The sequence below is a fragment of the Maylandia zebra genome, linkage group LG9 (assembly GCF_041146795.1).
Source record: "Maylandia zebra isolate NMK-2024a linkage group LG9, Mzebra_GT3a, whole genome shotgun sequence".
NCBI lineage: Eukaryota > Metazoa > Chordata > Actinopteri > Cichliformes > Cichlidae > Maylandia > Maylandia zebra.
Genome location: NC_135175.1, coordinates 11738808 through 11753946, shown reverse-complemented (window position 1 = coordinate 11753946; position 15139 = coordinate 11738808). Strand labels below are relative to the sequence as shown.

Here is a 15139-nt window from a genome sequence, read left to right as displayed (position 1 = left end):
ATCCGTCGGTAAACTGTACCTGGGCTTGTTGCAGTGACCTGAAGTTACTATCGTGCCAAACTAGGTATCCCCGACAGAATTTGTTTCCCCTGCGTCGGGAGCACACGCTGGACTGTCCAAATCACGGACAAACAGTATCCCACATTGTTGATTTTTAGTTTACAAACACTTCTTATAATGACTGACTACTCCTGACATTTTTGAGATCTTAGCTCTTTATACAACGAAGTTATAGTGGGATACAAATAATATCAGGCTGGTCCTGCCACAATTTGTTCCCCCTGTGTAAATCACGGACAAACAGTATCCCACATTGCTGATTTTTCGTTCACAAACACTTCTTATTATGACGCATTTCTCCTGAAACTTTGGAGGATTTAGCTCTTTATATAATAAAGTTACAGGAGAATAAAAATAGTTATTAGCCAAAATGTTTATGGTTTATTAAAATAATCCCATCTGATACCCCGTGAGCAATAAATATATAATTTTCTGTTGTAACCCTCAAACTGAATGGTAATGTAACGATACTAATTTTTCACAAAATGAAAACATCAGTACTTCCTGCATGCTCCCAGCACAGGGGAAACAAATTCTGTCGGGGATACCTACTTTGGCACGACACCGGTCCTACAACCGCATCCAAGAATAACATGCAGCTTATCTCAGAACTGTCGGTGAAAATTATCCTTGGAGCTAGGTTTAATTGAGCTGCATTTTAAAGAGGTGCAATTTCACAATTTGTGTATATTTTCTAAGTTCACTATTTTGTCATGTGTTGAGAAAAACACAGATTTAAAAATTACATGGTCTAATATTTACATTTAGCATAACTGCAACATTATTTTTTCGTTTTTTTCTTTTTAAAGACTCGAAAGGACTTGAAATTCAAAATTTCAGACTTGTGACTTTACTCGGACATTTACACCAGTGACTTGAGACTCGACTCTGACTTGCCTGACATTACTTGAGACTTGACTTGAGACTTGAGGATAAAGACTTGAGACTTACTTGAGACTTGCAAAACAATGACTTGGTCCCACCTCTGGCTTTATCAAGTTTTATTTTCAGCGCTGTGTATTTTTCCTGCATGTCTTCAAGCTTGCAGTCCGTTTGTTTCTGTTTAATTTCTTGTTGCTTTTGTTCTTGAAGCAACTCTTTATTTTTGTTCAGTGTTTTATCAAGCTTTACCTGAAGCGCTTTGTATTTTTCCTCCATGCCTTGGAGTTTGCACTGCTTCATGTCCTGTTGTTGTTTTTCTTGGAGGAGTTCTTAATTTTTTTTGCAGAGCTTCATTAAGCTTGATTTGCAAGCCTTTGTTGTGTTTCTCCAGGTCCTGGAGCTTGAAATCCATTTCCTTCTGTTTTATCTCCTGTAGCCTTTTTTCTTGAAGAAACTCTTCATTTGTGTGCGGTCTTTCATCAAGCTTTACTTGCAGCTCCTGATTCTTTTTGTCCTTCAGCACTAGTTTTTCTAGTGCTTTATCAAGCTTTGCTTGGAGCTCAAAGTTTCTTCCCTGCATGTCTAGGAGTTCCATTTCTTTCAACTTTTGAATATCTTCCTTTTCTAGAAGCTGGTTGAATGATTTGTCTACTTGATCAGGAAGTTGAATTTTGTCTTCCTGATCACAAAGAGGAGAGTTGGGCTTTACTGTTTTTTTCTGTTTTCTCTGAGACATGTTTGAATCTGTAAACTGTCACTCTGTTTATATCTGAATTAACTAATTTCAAGAAACTGTTGCAATTACCTGGACTGCCTCAGCCCAGGTGATGTAACATTAGCAGACAGAGGGTTTGATGTTGCAGAATCTTTGGAGCTGTGCCATGCTGAACTGAAGAGCCCAGCTTTCACCAAAAGGAAGAACTAACTGGGCCCTAGATTGCCCAATCAAATCTCTTAATGCCACCTGCCCTCTCCTACATTAACTGTGGGCTCACCTTGTAGAACAGAGTTGAGTGTGGAAGAAATGGCAAAAATATGGAGCTGAAAAGCTGAGAGAGAAAAAGAAATGATAAATAAATCAATGTGTCAAATTAACTGACATGTTAGCTGGTAGAGTGCCCACTGCATTATATATATATCATCTCTTTTTTATAATAAATAATCAAAAACTTTATTTAAACTAAGATTTTAAAAAATATGTGCAGTGATTGATGTGCTCTCAGACATGTGCTTCAATCCACACACAAATACAAAACAATCTGACCACACGTACAACTGTTTCACAAACTCTATAAAGCATTCACACTCCAATGGATGCATCAGAAAGCAGCTTGGGATTACAATCTTGTCCAAGGATATTTCGCCTGCAGACTGGAGCAGCCAGGGATCAAACCAGAAAACTTTCTGATCAAAAGCTGACTTGTGCTAAATGCTGAACGGCAGCCAACCCATTTTAGCCATTTAATGAATGTGCCATTTAATCTTGGCTGCAGCCAAGATTAAATGGCACATTCATTAATTACAGAGTTACGGATTGTTACATGGAAATAATGAACCCATCTCGTGTCCTGTGTCTTCTATAGCTGTCTGTACTTTTACTTCCAAAGTTCATCAGCAAACATGTTTGCAGGCCTCTAATTATCAGGCTGTACTCAAGCGCTTGAATTCAACCTAAAAGCTGTGCTGTCATACAGAACCAAGTACCCTCCGCGGAAACTATAGCTAATGTCACAACTGGATCTGATGAGACAGCTATGATTTCTGGACTCGAAGTAAATAATCCTGAATCAATTTATACAACATCAGTTTGTTTGTTTTGCTTTCATAACAAATAGTTTGAGCCATATACAAATACAGAAGTGACAAATGGAAACATATTTACAATCCAAAGTCAGACTAACAGTTTTCAGTAGCACAGTCTTTTATTTACAGTCTGCTTCTCCTGGTGGTAAACCTCTATCACATGTTTGGATTAAAAATTAGGCCTATATAGCTGCTGGTTCCAGCTTAAGCAATATGTTAAAAATACTAAATTCTTCATTGATTTGAGCTGTGGGGTTTGCTATACACTGGCAGAAAATTGTAGAGTAAATGGTGAAAACGAACAAACCAAATAACAAGATCCTTGAATTCCATCTTTTTTATTAACAGAAACTCCAACAAATTTGTGCCCAATTGATGATGTTTGGGACATGAAAAGTCCAGTCCAGCAGGTGGCGGTAATGCGCCTTAAAGCTTTAACCGCCAAAAAATACAAGAGCAGAAGAAGAAGAAGCCGAGTTCCCGCTTTATGGCGTTTTTCTCTCCGATTATTGTCAAGACTGATTTAAAGGTAAGCACCGAGCTAATATTAATCCGAGTCTAGTTAATCTTGAGTTTAGCTCCTGAATGAGGCTTTCTGTTGCTCTCCTCGGTGTCTCTTCTCAAGTTTTTGTGAACAAGTTGGAAAAAAAAAATCTGACTAAATTGACTCAAGCTGCTTTAAACTAATTTACAGAAAGATATCAGCAAAAGGTTGTGAAACACAGAGAAGAAAATAATTTTATTAGAAGAAAGCTTTTAAATGAGCTCATTGTAATCAGAGTTTGTGTTGTTTTATTAGTCTGTTATTAAGGCTACTTAGCATCTCTGTGGCACCTGCACAGCTTATGAATGCAGCTTGCTAACTAAGCTAGCTAGCGCCACCCTTCTTCCATATAAGGTCACTTCCGGCTCCAAAAGACCCAACATGTTGGCGGTAAAAGTGCTATAATGAAATACATTTATGAGAAATGTAAAAATAAATGTGTTCCAGGCTAAAACACAGCTGCCTTTATCAGCGCAAAGTTGTGATGAGGCTTACTCAGATGATGGCTCAGATTTCTACACCCACTCGGATATACAGATGAAATCAAGACAAGTACATCAATACAAAAATTCACAGGATTGTTCAAAAAATAATAAATTGCATGAATATAGGAAATCTTCCTCTCAGTGACTGAGTTGTCTCATTGTGTCCTCATTTTTTATAAATCAAGGCCTGAGTAACCCAACCTTAAGTCTTCATTAAGGTTTTTGTCACATAGATAGAAAATAAACTCAGAGATTAAGCGGCTGTTATAAACAGAGTGATTAGTTTATGTAAAAAATGTAGTTTGTTGTTGTTCTGGTTTACGTGCTGAAAATGGTTTTATTTGTGTATGTTCAATGTGTTAGACTTGTACATAGTTAAATATATGATCAAATAATGTTGAATCCTGGATATGGATTTGTAAGCAATGAAATTTGAAATAAGGGGGTAGGAACAAGAAAACTTCATCCTACTCCTTTTCGAGCACACACATTCTGTAGACATAGATATTTACATGAAAACTTGATGATTTTTAAGTTTTGTTATTTTTATTTTTTTCTGTTGTTATTTCAATTATATTTGCATGTTTGAAATAGATAGATAGATAGATAGATAAATTTTATCTATCTATCTATCTATCTATCTATCTATCTATCTATCTATCTATCATTTCTCACGGCACACGTATATTGTCGGGTTTTTTCTTGGCCAGGGCATATTTTAAAGAGGAATTGCTCTCCTGGTACTGGTGTGCCATACTGCTGAATTTGGTATCGGTGTTCAAACCTTTTGTGTTTGTTTCAAACAAGTTGTCCACCCAAGGAAGCTAAAATGTGTTCTGTGTGTTCTCAGATGAACATATAAGACACTTTGACTCTTCAGTGCAGTGTGGAGCTTAACAAAGTTCTGTTTTGTGTCCCAGCTGATCAGGAGGAGGAGAAGAGTCTGACGGAGCAGCAGAGGAAATTTCAGCTACTTGGACTCAGCTCAGCCACTGCAGAGAAAACAATGAGCTCAACACAGAAGGTGACAGATACTAGTGTTAAGAAATACTCCATTAAAAGCTGAAGTACTGATACAGTATGTATATTTTATGCTAAACTAAGTGAACCTTGTGCAATATTAATGTAATGTAGAAATAATGTATACAATGTATACAATGCCTACATCTTAGACGGTGACGTTGCCTCTAAACATCAAAATGAGCAGGAAGATGTTAAAGTGGGATTCAGCAGGATTCAACCCTAAAATCAGCTGTAGTGGCTCAGTGTGGGGAAAAGGGTCACAGCTCACAATCATTTCTATTGAGAGCTCCAGTAGATTTTTTTTAATGTACAGGCTGTGATCAGCTGACCTGCTGCTCTCTGTGAATTCATCCAGATGTCTGCAGATGTTTCATGAGTTGTCCTGGCTGATTTCCTTTCTCTACACTGACAGTACACTGTCTTTATATTAGACACTAAACTGTTGGTATGTGGGTGGAGCTCAGTGAATGAATGTCAGCATCATGAGCTTAAGTTTAAGTTAATCTCTGCTACACTTGATGTAATCTAACTCTGACATGAGCACCACAGTCACTGTGCACCAGTCACACACTGTTCTTTACTTAAATCCATCACATTACAGTAAACTTGCCTGCTTATCCTGCACTAACCTGCAGAGGATTTTACTGCAGTCTTTACATCACATTGTGAGACAAACTGCACACAAACAGTTTGTGTGTTTACTGATGTTTGTTGGGCTGATAGAATCGCTGCATTTGAAATTACCTGCCACGTAAAAAATATTACTCCATTTATTCTCGCTCGTCTTCTGTATTGCTAACTAGATGTTGAAATACCGCGACCGCAACTTATCAGCACCTGCAGTCGTTCAGGTTCTGGTGGTGTTTGGTGCCACACTCCACCTTCAGGTTTAAAACTAGTGTTAATGGAGGGAGTTTGAAGCTTCAGTTTGTTCAATGACTGCATTTCACTCACTGACTCTGTATCTCTGTCACTGCAGGACCAACATGGACCGAGAAGTCAGCGCTCTCAGGAGGCCGACAAACCTCAAAGAAGCAAGAGAGAGAAAAAATACACCTGTGACGAGTGTGGGAAGGATTTTACCTGGAAGTTTAAACTAAAACAACATCAGCTCATCCACACTGGAGAGAGACCGTTCAGCTGTGACTTGTGTGGAAAGTCGTTTTCCTGGAAGAATTCCCTGAAAAGACACCAAGTCGTCCACAGTGGAGTTAAAGCTTACAGCTGTGATCAGTGTGGCAGAGCTTTTACTCGAAGTAGCCACTTGCAGAGACATCTAGTTACCCACTCTGGAGTTAAGGCATACAGCTGTGACATCTGTGGAAAAACCTTCAGCCAGCTAGGGTACCGAAATATACACGTACGCATTCACTCCGGAGAAGATGTGTACTGGTGTGATCAGTGTGGTAAATACTTTACAACAGACGCACAGTTACAACACCACATGTTTACCCACACTGAGGAGAGACCTTATCAATGTGACCTGTGTGAGAAGACTTTTAAAACTCCACAGTACCTGAGAAAACACCAACAGATCCACACCAGAAAGAGACTCTACAAGTGCAGTTACTGTGAGGTTTGTATTTTTATTTTATTCTTGTAAGTTCAGTCTGACTGTTTGGAACAAGTCTGCTCATTAAATTGTGTTAGCATGTTAGCACTTCTACTGCACCGAAGAGTAGCTCTGAGCCATTATTCAGGTTTTCATTTCATTTAAGTGTAAGTCAGATGTTACTGTAATATTAAATAAGTATTGCTGTAGTATTATGGTGGTAGTATTGTAGTTATTGTAGCCCAGTAAACTGAGTGTGTTAATCGAAACAGTAAAATGTAATTGGACGTCTGCAGAGATGCTCTTTATTTCAGGCGACTTTCAGGATAAAAGTGTTGAAGGACTGACTTACACTGTCTTTGTGTCTTTGTTTAGAAGCAGAGCGACACAGATGGATCCACTTCTCAACCCTGTCATCGCTGTGGTGGTGGGAAAGACTTTCGTTGTGACATCTGTGGAAAAACTTTCAGTCACCAAGCCAGCCTAAAAATACATCAACGTAAACACACTGGAGACAAACTGAAATACTGCAAAGAATGTGGGAGAAGCTTCCCCACATCAGCTGAGTTAAAACAACATGAACTCTTTCACAGTGGGGTCAAAAAGCACCTCTGTGATCAGTGTGGGTCATCCTTCACCACTGCAGGTCACCTTAAAACACACAAACGAGTCCACACAGGAGCGAAACCATACAAGTGCAGACACTGTGACAAAAGCTTCTCACAGTCAGGTCATCGTAACGAGCATGAACGTACACACATGGAAGGAAACTACAGCTGTGAGCAGTGTGACAAGAGCTTCAGTAATCTCAGTTCATACTCTGCACACAAACGATCCCACGTTACTAATAAACTGTTTCACTGTTACCAATGTGCCAAAACATTCACTTCATCATCTGCTCTGTGCAAACATCAGCGCGATCACGCAGGGCTGAAATCGTTCCCATCACAGGATCAGAGTGAATCTGAAGAGAGAGAAACATCCTCTGGTTTCAGAGTCCAACTTAAAACCCTGGAGATCAGGCTCCACAGAGCTCAGGTCGGCTCTCCTTAAGTTTAAGTTTAAGTTCAAATGAGGCTGTGAATCAAACTTCCTGTAGTTCCATTTTAATCTTTATAAATTGTTCTTCTGTTTGTGTTCAGTCGTTACCTTTTTTTTTCAGTGGTTGGATTAAAAATCAGTTTTCTGTTGTTCAAGTTTTTATTGAATGTATTTTGTTAAATAAAGTTAAAAAAATGTTAAATAAAGAATTGTTTGAACGACAAAGATTTTGAGCCATGATGTCATTTCCTGTATTTCAGAGTAAAGACTGAAGTGACAAATGGAAACATGTTTACAGTCATGGAATAAACACTGATGGGTCATCTGTAGGAAGTACTATTGCTGACCTGACAGACTCGACCTTGTTTACAAAGAAAGAAAGGAACTGATGACATGTGTCAGCAGAGGCTTTCAGGGTTGTTTAGAGTAGAGCTGATAGTCTTAAAGAGAACACGGCGATTATGACAATTTAACACAATGATCTGAGAAAAATATCTGTTTCTTTCATTTTTACTGTATTCTGATCAAATTTCCAACATTCTTTTAACATTTCAAAAGAATTTGTCTTTCTTCCACTTTCACACTTGGCCCTAAAAACACCAACATCTGTGCATCACTCTTGTGTCAGTCTAATGAACCTAACATGTGAGTGATACATAACACACATTCACACTGGCTGCATATATCAGTCCGGGGGGGCAGAGCAGAACTCTGTATGAATCAGACGCGCTCACATATTCAGGCTTTCCAGAGGCGTTTACCATCAGAAGAAGCAGAACAATGAATCATCAGCACCCTGCAGAAGAACACAGCAAGCAACAACTCTAACAATAAAGACGTGCTGGAGCCAAAAGATGCAGATAGCGAGTTTTAAACGATAACGCACAGGATCAAAGGGGGAGAGGGTAAAAACCCACTGCCTCCTGAGATAAAGATCAGCAAGTCAAGCTGGCAGCAGACGACACAAAACGCTCTCTGGAGGAGGCGGCGACTGTGGAGCAGGCCGACGGAGAGGCGGATCGGCAGACAGGAAGCTCCCGGGGTCCCACAACAAGATGTTGCGCGTCAGACTGGAGCAGGATATCCCCATGTTGGTGACACTGCCCATCGAGGTACAGCCCAACTTGGCAAACCAACCCTTCCCTTTCTTGGACACCACACTGGCTGATCTGGGCATCCAAGACTGAGTCTCACTCCGTGTGGGGACGTTTTTTTGTTTTTGTTTGTTTTTTAAGAAGCAATCATGTGTATATATTCAGCTCAGAGCTGAAGGAGAGGGTGGTTTGGGTTGACAACAAGAAGACCCATCCTAGAGGTACGGCGGTGGGATCCAACTGCAGGGATGTGGTCAGATGGCAGTCTGTGGAAATCAGGTGACAGTGAGAGCAACTTGATTTTCCTATTTTGTCCTTCAGATACGAGTGAAAGCCCAGATGCCAGGAGACAAGCAGCTCCAGGAGGTCCTGTACAGCACCGAGGTCCACACTGACCGCTCCTTCTGCTGCACTGGAATGGATATCCTGCCCTGGAAACAGACGTGTGCAGGTCTAGAAGCAGTTTAAATCCCATACTTTTTTGATCTGTGAGGCTCTTAATGTCACGTCTGCAGCCATGAAAGTCAGCTCAGGGTTTCTTGATTCTGATTTTTCTTTGCTGTGTCACATTTAGCTCATATCTGCATTGCCATGCCCTGAAAACAAGCTGCCGGGCTTTAGTCAGGCTCAGGGACAACGGGAGATCTGAGGAGCAACACGATGAGAACAACTAAAACTGAACAAACTTAACATCTGATTACCTTTTTTATTTGTAAGAAAAAGTTTAACATGAACGCGCCAACTGTCCACAGCAAAGCTTATTATGACAAGACTGCTTTTATTCAGTGATGTCAAAGTGTCATCACTTCATACCTCTGAACTGACATTAGATGTATTGCATACCTTGTTAGAATTACACTGTTGAAGCATTTGTAAAAAGCTTCTGTCCTTGTTAATTTATGTTTTAGGATAAGTTTTTGGGCTGTGTAAGGTCACAGGTTGCATTTCTGAGCAGAGTAGTAAAGGTAAAGTAAGTGTTTTCAAAACTAGCCACTCAGCATGTGTACAAACAGTGAGAAATCTCTGAAGAAAACCGTTTGAAGGAGCAAGAACACACGCGTTTCTCCACAGGTTAAAGCCCGCTTTAATAATCAATATGAATCAAAGACTTCTGTCAACACAAAATAAATGTAAGGAAACACACTTTCCTGTGCAACATCCAGTTTCTATAACTGACGACAAGCTTGGACCACAGTGATCTAAACTCATCCTCTACATTGGAAATGTAAACAAATGTAAATGTGGTTTTTACTGTACCAGAGCAGGGCTGTGTGTGTAGAGCACAGCCAGGCAGCTGAACACTGTATGGTTCTCTTTTTGGTCCTCTTCGAGCGGGAGACGAGCCACCAAAGCTGGCAACACCGGTCAGTGAACACATTCAGTTTTCAGGCCCCTCTTCTGTGGAACCAGCTTCCAGTTTGGATTCAGAAGACAAGATTTCAAGATTAGGCTTAAAACTTTCCTCTTTGGTAAAGTATATATTTAGGGCTGGACCAGGTGACCTTGAATCCTCCCTTAGTTATGCTGCAATAGATGTAGCCTGCCGGGGATTCCCATGATGCATTGAGTTTTTCCTTTCCAGTCTCCTTTCTCACTCAGTATGAGTTAATAGACCTCTCTGCATTGAATCATATCTGTTATTAACCTCTGTCTCTCTTCCACAGCAGGTCTTTTATCCTGTCTTCCTTCTCTCACCCCAACCAGTCGCAGAAGATGGCCCCGCCCCTCCCTGAGGAGGTTTCTTCCTGTTAAAAGGGAGTTTTTCCTTCCCACTGTCGCCAAAGTGCTTGCTCATAGGGGGTCATATGATTGTTGGGTTTTTCTCTGTATCTATGAAGCGCCTTGAGGCGACTTTTGTTGTGATTTGGCGCTATATAAATAAAATTGAATTGAATTGAATTATCTGAGGAAGAAGCAGAGTTGGTTTGTTTCCAGCTGAAATCATCCAGGCTCAGGAATTTGAATCGATCCACATCACTTCTGCTTGAACTAGAGAACATGAGTGTCGACTTACATTTGGTCTGTGAGACACATGTCATAGTGACAGTATTTGGGTTAATATGGCATTACTCACCCTGGTCGCATTTCTTCAATATCAGGCACCAAGTTCAGGAACTCGTTCTTTGCAGCCCGCGCAAGGTAGGAGGTCTCCAGAGTGGGAACCATCGGGAAGTTTTCACAGTCTGAGCAGGAGGGACTGGAGGCACGTGAGCTGTTCTCAGGGGTCCTTTAACACAAATCACACCAAGTTAGAATCAAATAGATAACCTGTCAATAACCGTTTGCAGATCGAGGTCAATGTTCCTAAAAATATGTTTACTTCTGGCCCATGGAGCCACAGCGCGAGTCCGAGAGAGAGGGGCAGGTAGAGGAAGGGGTGAGGGTGGCACTGCTGAAGCTCGTCACGGATGGATCACGTCCGATCGGTGAGATGAGAGAAAGCTGAAGTGAAACAACAGCAGGATGAGGTAGACGTCAATATAGGAACTCCCTGATGTGACACAGAAAGGCTATTTTTTTATTTCTTTGTATTATTTCTCACCTTGCAGTCACTGATGCTGTTCACCAGCTGCTTGTATTCAGTATTGAAGGTGTGTGTCAGAAGGCGCAGGCACTACAACACAACAGGAACAAGACCGATCAGCTCCGAGCAGAGAAGGAAGAAGGCAGCAACAAGAACGCCCACTAAGCCCACGTTTTTCTCACCTTGGTGGCCAGCTCCTTCTCACGCTTTCAAAGGTGGTGCTGGAGATCTGCGAGGAGACGGAGGTGGACGTGGACAGAGTGCCGGAGCTCACGCTGGGGGACAGAGACTCACTCAGGGACTTGGTGGTGGGAGCTGTTCCCACGGGAGCCGCCTCTCCCAGAAGGTGACGGGTCTTTTCCACCTGGACGAAAGATGGGGGCGAATGTGAGGTGGGGAGAAGAGGGGAGGTTAGTCATGTAAAGTCTGTACTCTAAGAAAAAACTTTTTAGAATAGCACTTTGGTCTTTGAGCTGAAAAGTCATTTTTCCCTCAATGATATTAAACAGATTTATTTCTTTATGAATCTTTTAAGGCCCCACCTCCTGCAGCTGCTCCATCTTCTCCAGCTCCCACTGGTGCTCTAGGATGAGGCTATCTCCTCTGGGCCTCCAGCCGGCCAGGTTCTCCTCTCCACGCACATAAGCCACTGATGTGTCCAGGACCTTCCTCCTCCTCCTCTGCATCCCTGCTCAGGACATGAGCCCTCATTAGGATGAAGCTCTCCACAGAATTATGATAAAACAGCTGCCGTTCTTTAAACATGTTTCATGGCCGCTCACCTGAGCTTCCAGTGTCAGACATCTTACACAAGCTCAGCTCGTAGATCCCAGTCACTCGGTTGCTATAATGAAGCAGAAGTTTTGAACAAGGAAACTTTGTAACAGGGCAGATATCTTTGATTGTGAAACAGAGATGGCCACAGTGCAGCAGCCCAGATTTACCAGTCAGGAGTTTTGGAGTATCCAGTCCCAAAGAGGTTCTTGAGAGAACGGGGTGGGGAAATCTTGACACGATGACATCAAGAGACTTAAAAACACGTACAAACAGGTACAACACGGCGGAGCAGCGGCTGACCTCCAGATACGCAGATAAGGTCATGTAGATCTTCTCTCCGTAGGGAGTGACGCGGTTGAGCAGGAGGGAACCTTTTAAGGGTGTTTTTATTTGTGCTCCCTGGCCTGGAAATAAACGGTTTCCGATCAGACCTGCTTCATCTTTGTGCCCTTGGTATCTGACTCGCTTGCTCCCCCATGCATTTTAAAAGAATCCTTCTCTTCAGCATGAAGTTCTGGCTCAGCTTTAGTGTCTGCATTACATGTACACAAAGACAGAAACATTCAATGATAAAAACACACAGTGGAATAAAATTGTAAGACGTCATCAGTTGATGCAGTTTAAGGACACTTGTTGTTCTGTGCAGTCTCACCTGGAGCTCACGCTTCTAGTTCATGCCATCATGACCAAAGATTCTTCAATTAATAGTTTAAAGATGTCCATGAATGCACTGCTAACTGCTCTTCACCCTGATAAAAATCAACATGCATTTAGAATAAGAAACACTTTTACAAAACCAAAAGCTTCACTGTACTTAGTGATTTATACGTCTACAAAACAGGTTCAGTTTGTAACTGAGAGAGCGGCTCAGTGGCGCTGAATTATATTTCCAATAGAAACACAATTTCATATGTTGTAGTAACAACACACTGCCACAAGATGGCAGCCTAGGCCTACTTTACCATGCTGTTCCAGTACAAAAGAAAAAGTGACAGAGCCTTGAAAGAGTGACAGAGACACTTTTTATGAACTCATCTGTAATGTGTCACCTTTTCTGTAGGATGAAGAAGTGCTTCCCTTCTTTTAAAGTAAATACAGGCTTACAAAGATCCTCTAAACATGTTTCTGAAATAATCCTAAACACAATCATTAAATCAAAAATGCAAGAAACTATTTATTTAATCACTCTTCTTAACTTAATTCCTTAACTTAGTAAAAAAAAAAAAAAAATAGACAAGAACTTTTCTTCTGTCTCACCTCTGTCAGTTTTCATGCTGTTGCAAGAACAGGTGGAGGTGCAGGTGGAACTCTGACTTCAGTGTGGTTTGTATGTGCAGGCAGGAGTGTGACATCTCAGGACAGCAGAGGATTGTCGAGCACGGTGACTCCTGCTGCGACACCCCCGTCTGACTGTCCTGAGCTCTTGGTCCTCAGCAGACGGCCCACACACTCATTCATCACCATGTCTTTACCCTGCCTGTAAGAAAACCAAGAAAAGGCTAACATTAGAAACAGCCACCAACCAATCCCTTTTACTCCACCACCCAAAAACCAGTGAGAAACACTAGCTAGTATTAACTTGGAATCAAAGTGCACTAATCCCCAGGCTCCCAGCATAACATACAGTCCAACACAAACTCCACAAACTGTCTTGCTTCAGCTGACTTTCCTTCACCTTCTCTCCAAACAATCTGTTGTGCTCTTTTCAGCACAAAGCCACACTCCTGCTCACTGATCCTCACCTCTTTTTAACCTAGTCTCAGCAACTTTGTCCCATAGCTCGCACATCCTTTCCACCTCCATCTTTCTTCCCAGCCAACTGATACATACCTTTTCTCCTTCCTTAAAAGCCAGCCTAAGAAATACGAGTTCATAAACGCCACAGAGAAATAAATCAGAGGAATAAAATGCAAATGATATTGCTTACACTGAACAGCAACACCCAGGTGAGGATTATCTAATGCCAAATTTTCCAAACAATGAACAAACCGTGCCCTTTTTCTCACCATGTCTAGAGTGTAGAGGTCAGCCAATGTCGCTCGGATCTGCTGCACAGCTTGAGGCTGGTCTGGGAAGAATCTGTCCAGGACTCCAGGTCTGGGGAGCACTTGCTGAACCTTCTTGGTACCAGCCAGGTGAGCGCTGATATCTGGACACAAAGCCATAGAAAAAAAAAAGAAAAAAAATGCATCTATTAATCACCTGGATCACCTGTTGAGAAAGAAAAAAGAAAACAAGCAGAAGAGAACAAGAGTAATAGAATAAACAACATCACAATGATATATGGGAATATGACAGTAAATACTAAATATTAAACATTATTGTGCAGCACATAAGATCAACAGAACACAGTGTGCTTTGAGGTAGAGCTGAGAGCTGAGGAGAGTCCCAGATGAGGGCTCACTCAGCAGCCGCGGAGCAGAAGCCAGGGGGAGTTGCAGTGACGCGCCCGTGAGCTCCGCCGGCAGCCAGCCGTGCCTGAGTGACCGAGCCCCAGGCCGAGAGGCCGGGGGCACCCCCACCTCCGAAGTGGCCCGAGCGAGCCCCAGGCTCCAGGCCCCGATAAGCGGCCGCCAAGGAGTGAACCGGTGTGTACCTGGACGCGCATCCCCGGACACAAAGAACCACCAATGCACCGATGTCTGAGGGAGTCCGCCACTGGCAGGGGAAGTGGTGGTAGGGGGAGATAGGCCTCCAAACCTTGGAGGGCCTGAGATGTCCCCAGAGAGGTGGTGTCTGATACCCAACCTGACATATAGACACAGACATACAGGCACACACAGACACAAACATCCATTCCCACCCTCATGCTCTCATATGTACTTACTCCACACTCAACCAACGTGGAGACAGACATAAAGAGACGCTGTACACACGATCACACTCCCCAAGCGTACTCTACAAACCGGGTCTAGGTACCCTTGCCCCTGGAAGGGGGAACTGCACCCAGACCCAGGTAGTGTTACCCTTTTCCCTCCGGTGGGGAGAGGCAGACCACCCCAACTCCGCAGCAGCAGGGAGGCCCCACACTCCAGACCGCAGTCGGACGGCCAACTCCTCCTCCTAGCCCCCCCGCTCCAGCAGGCCGCAGAGAATGGGGGTGAGAGAAGACTCCAAACCTCCCTCAACCCGCTCATTGTAGTGTTGATGCATGTGTGTTCTAAGGTGCATTTAAAACCCAGGAGGGCATGGAGCTACCTGCCAGAGAGCAGCAGGTAAGCGCATAGTCCCTCCTGATAGCCCTCAATGTCTACGTGTATTTAAAATTGAGAGGTGGGCAACGACACCAGGGGTGGGGTGTACATGTATCGTGTATCCATGTATCCATGTATTGTGCCCACCCCCAAGATCCTA

At 42.5% G+C, this 15139-nt stretch overlaps 1 protein-coding gene and 1 long non-coding RNA gene across 2 annotated transcripts; one reads left to right on the top strand and one right to left on the bottom strand.

Moving 5' to 3' along the window:
* Positions 1–2560: 2560 nt before the first annotated feature.
* Positions 2561–7696, top strand: LOC143420243 (uncharacterized). The gene is made up of 4 exons (XM_076887999.1): positions 2561–3274; positions 4695–4798; positions 5777–6373; positions 6725–7696. Exons 2-4 carry the CDS (start codon positions 4781–4783, stop codon positions 7400–7402), a joined length of 1293 nt encoding a protein of 430 aa, XP_076744114.1. The 5' UTR covers positions 2561–3274; positions 4695–4780; the 3' UTR covers positions 7403–7696.
* Positions 7697–11552: 3856 nt separating this feature from the next.
* Positions 11553–14069, bottom strand: LOC112433998 (uncharacterized). The gene is made up of 5 exons (XR_003023830.2): positions 13792–14069; positions 13043–13262; positions 12438–12534; positions 11953–12317; positions 11553–11852 (listed from the first exon to the last, which is right to left on the bottom strand). It is a non-coding gene; the product is annotated as an uncharacterized LOC112433998 (long non-coding RNA).
* Between the last annotated feature and the right edge of the window lie 1070 nt (positions 14070–15139).

Excerpts from the sequence above, each read along its gene's own strand:
- LOC143420243 (XM_076887999.1), top strand. Across the intron at positions 6,374-6,724 it reads ACAAGTGCAGTTACTGTGAG|AAGCAGAGCGACACAGATGG; the intron begins GTTTGTATTTTT and ends GTCTTTGTTTAG.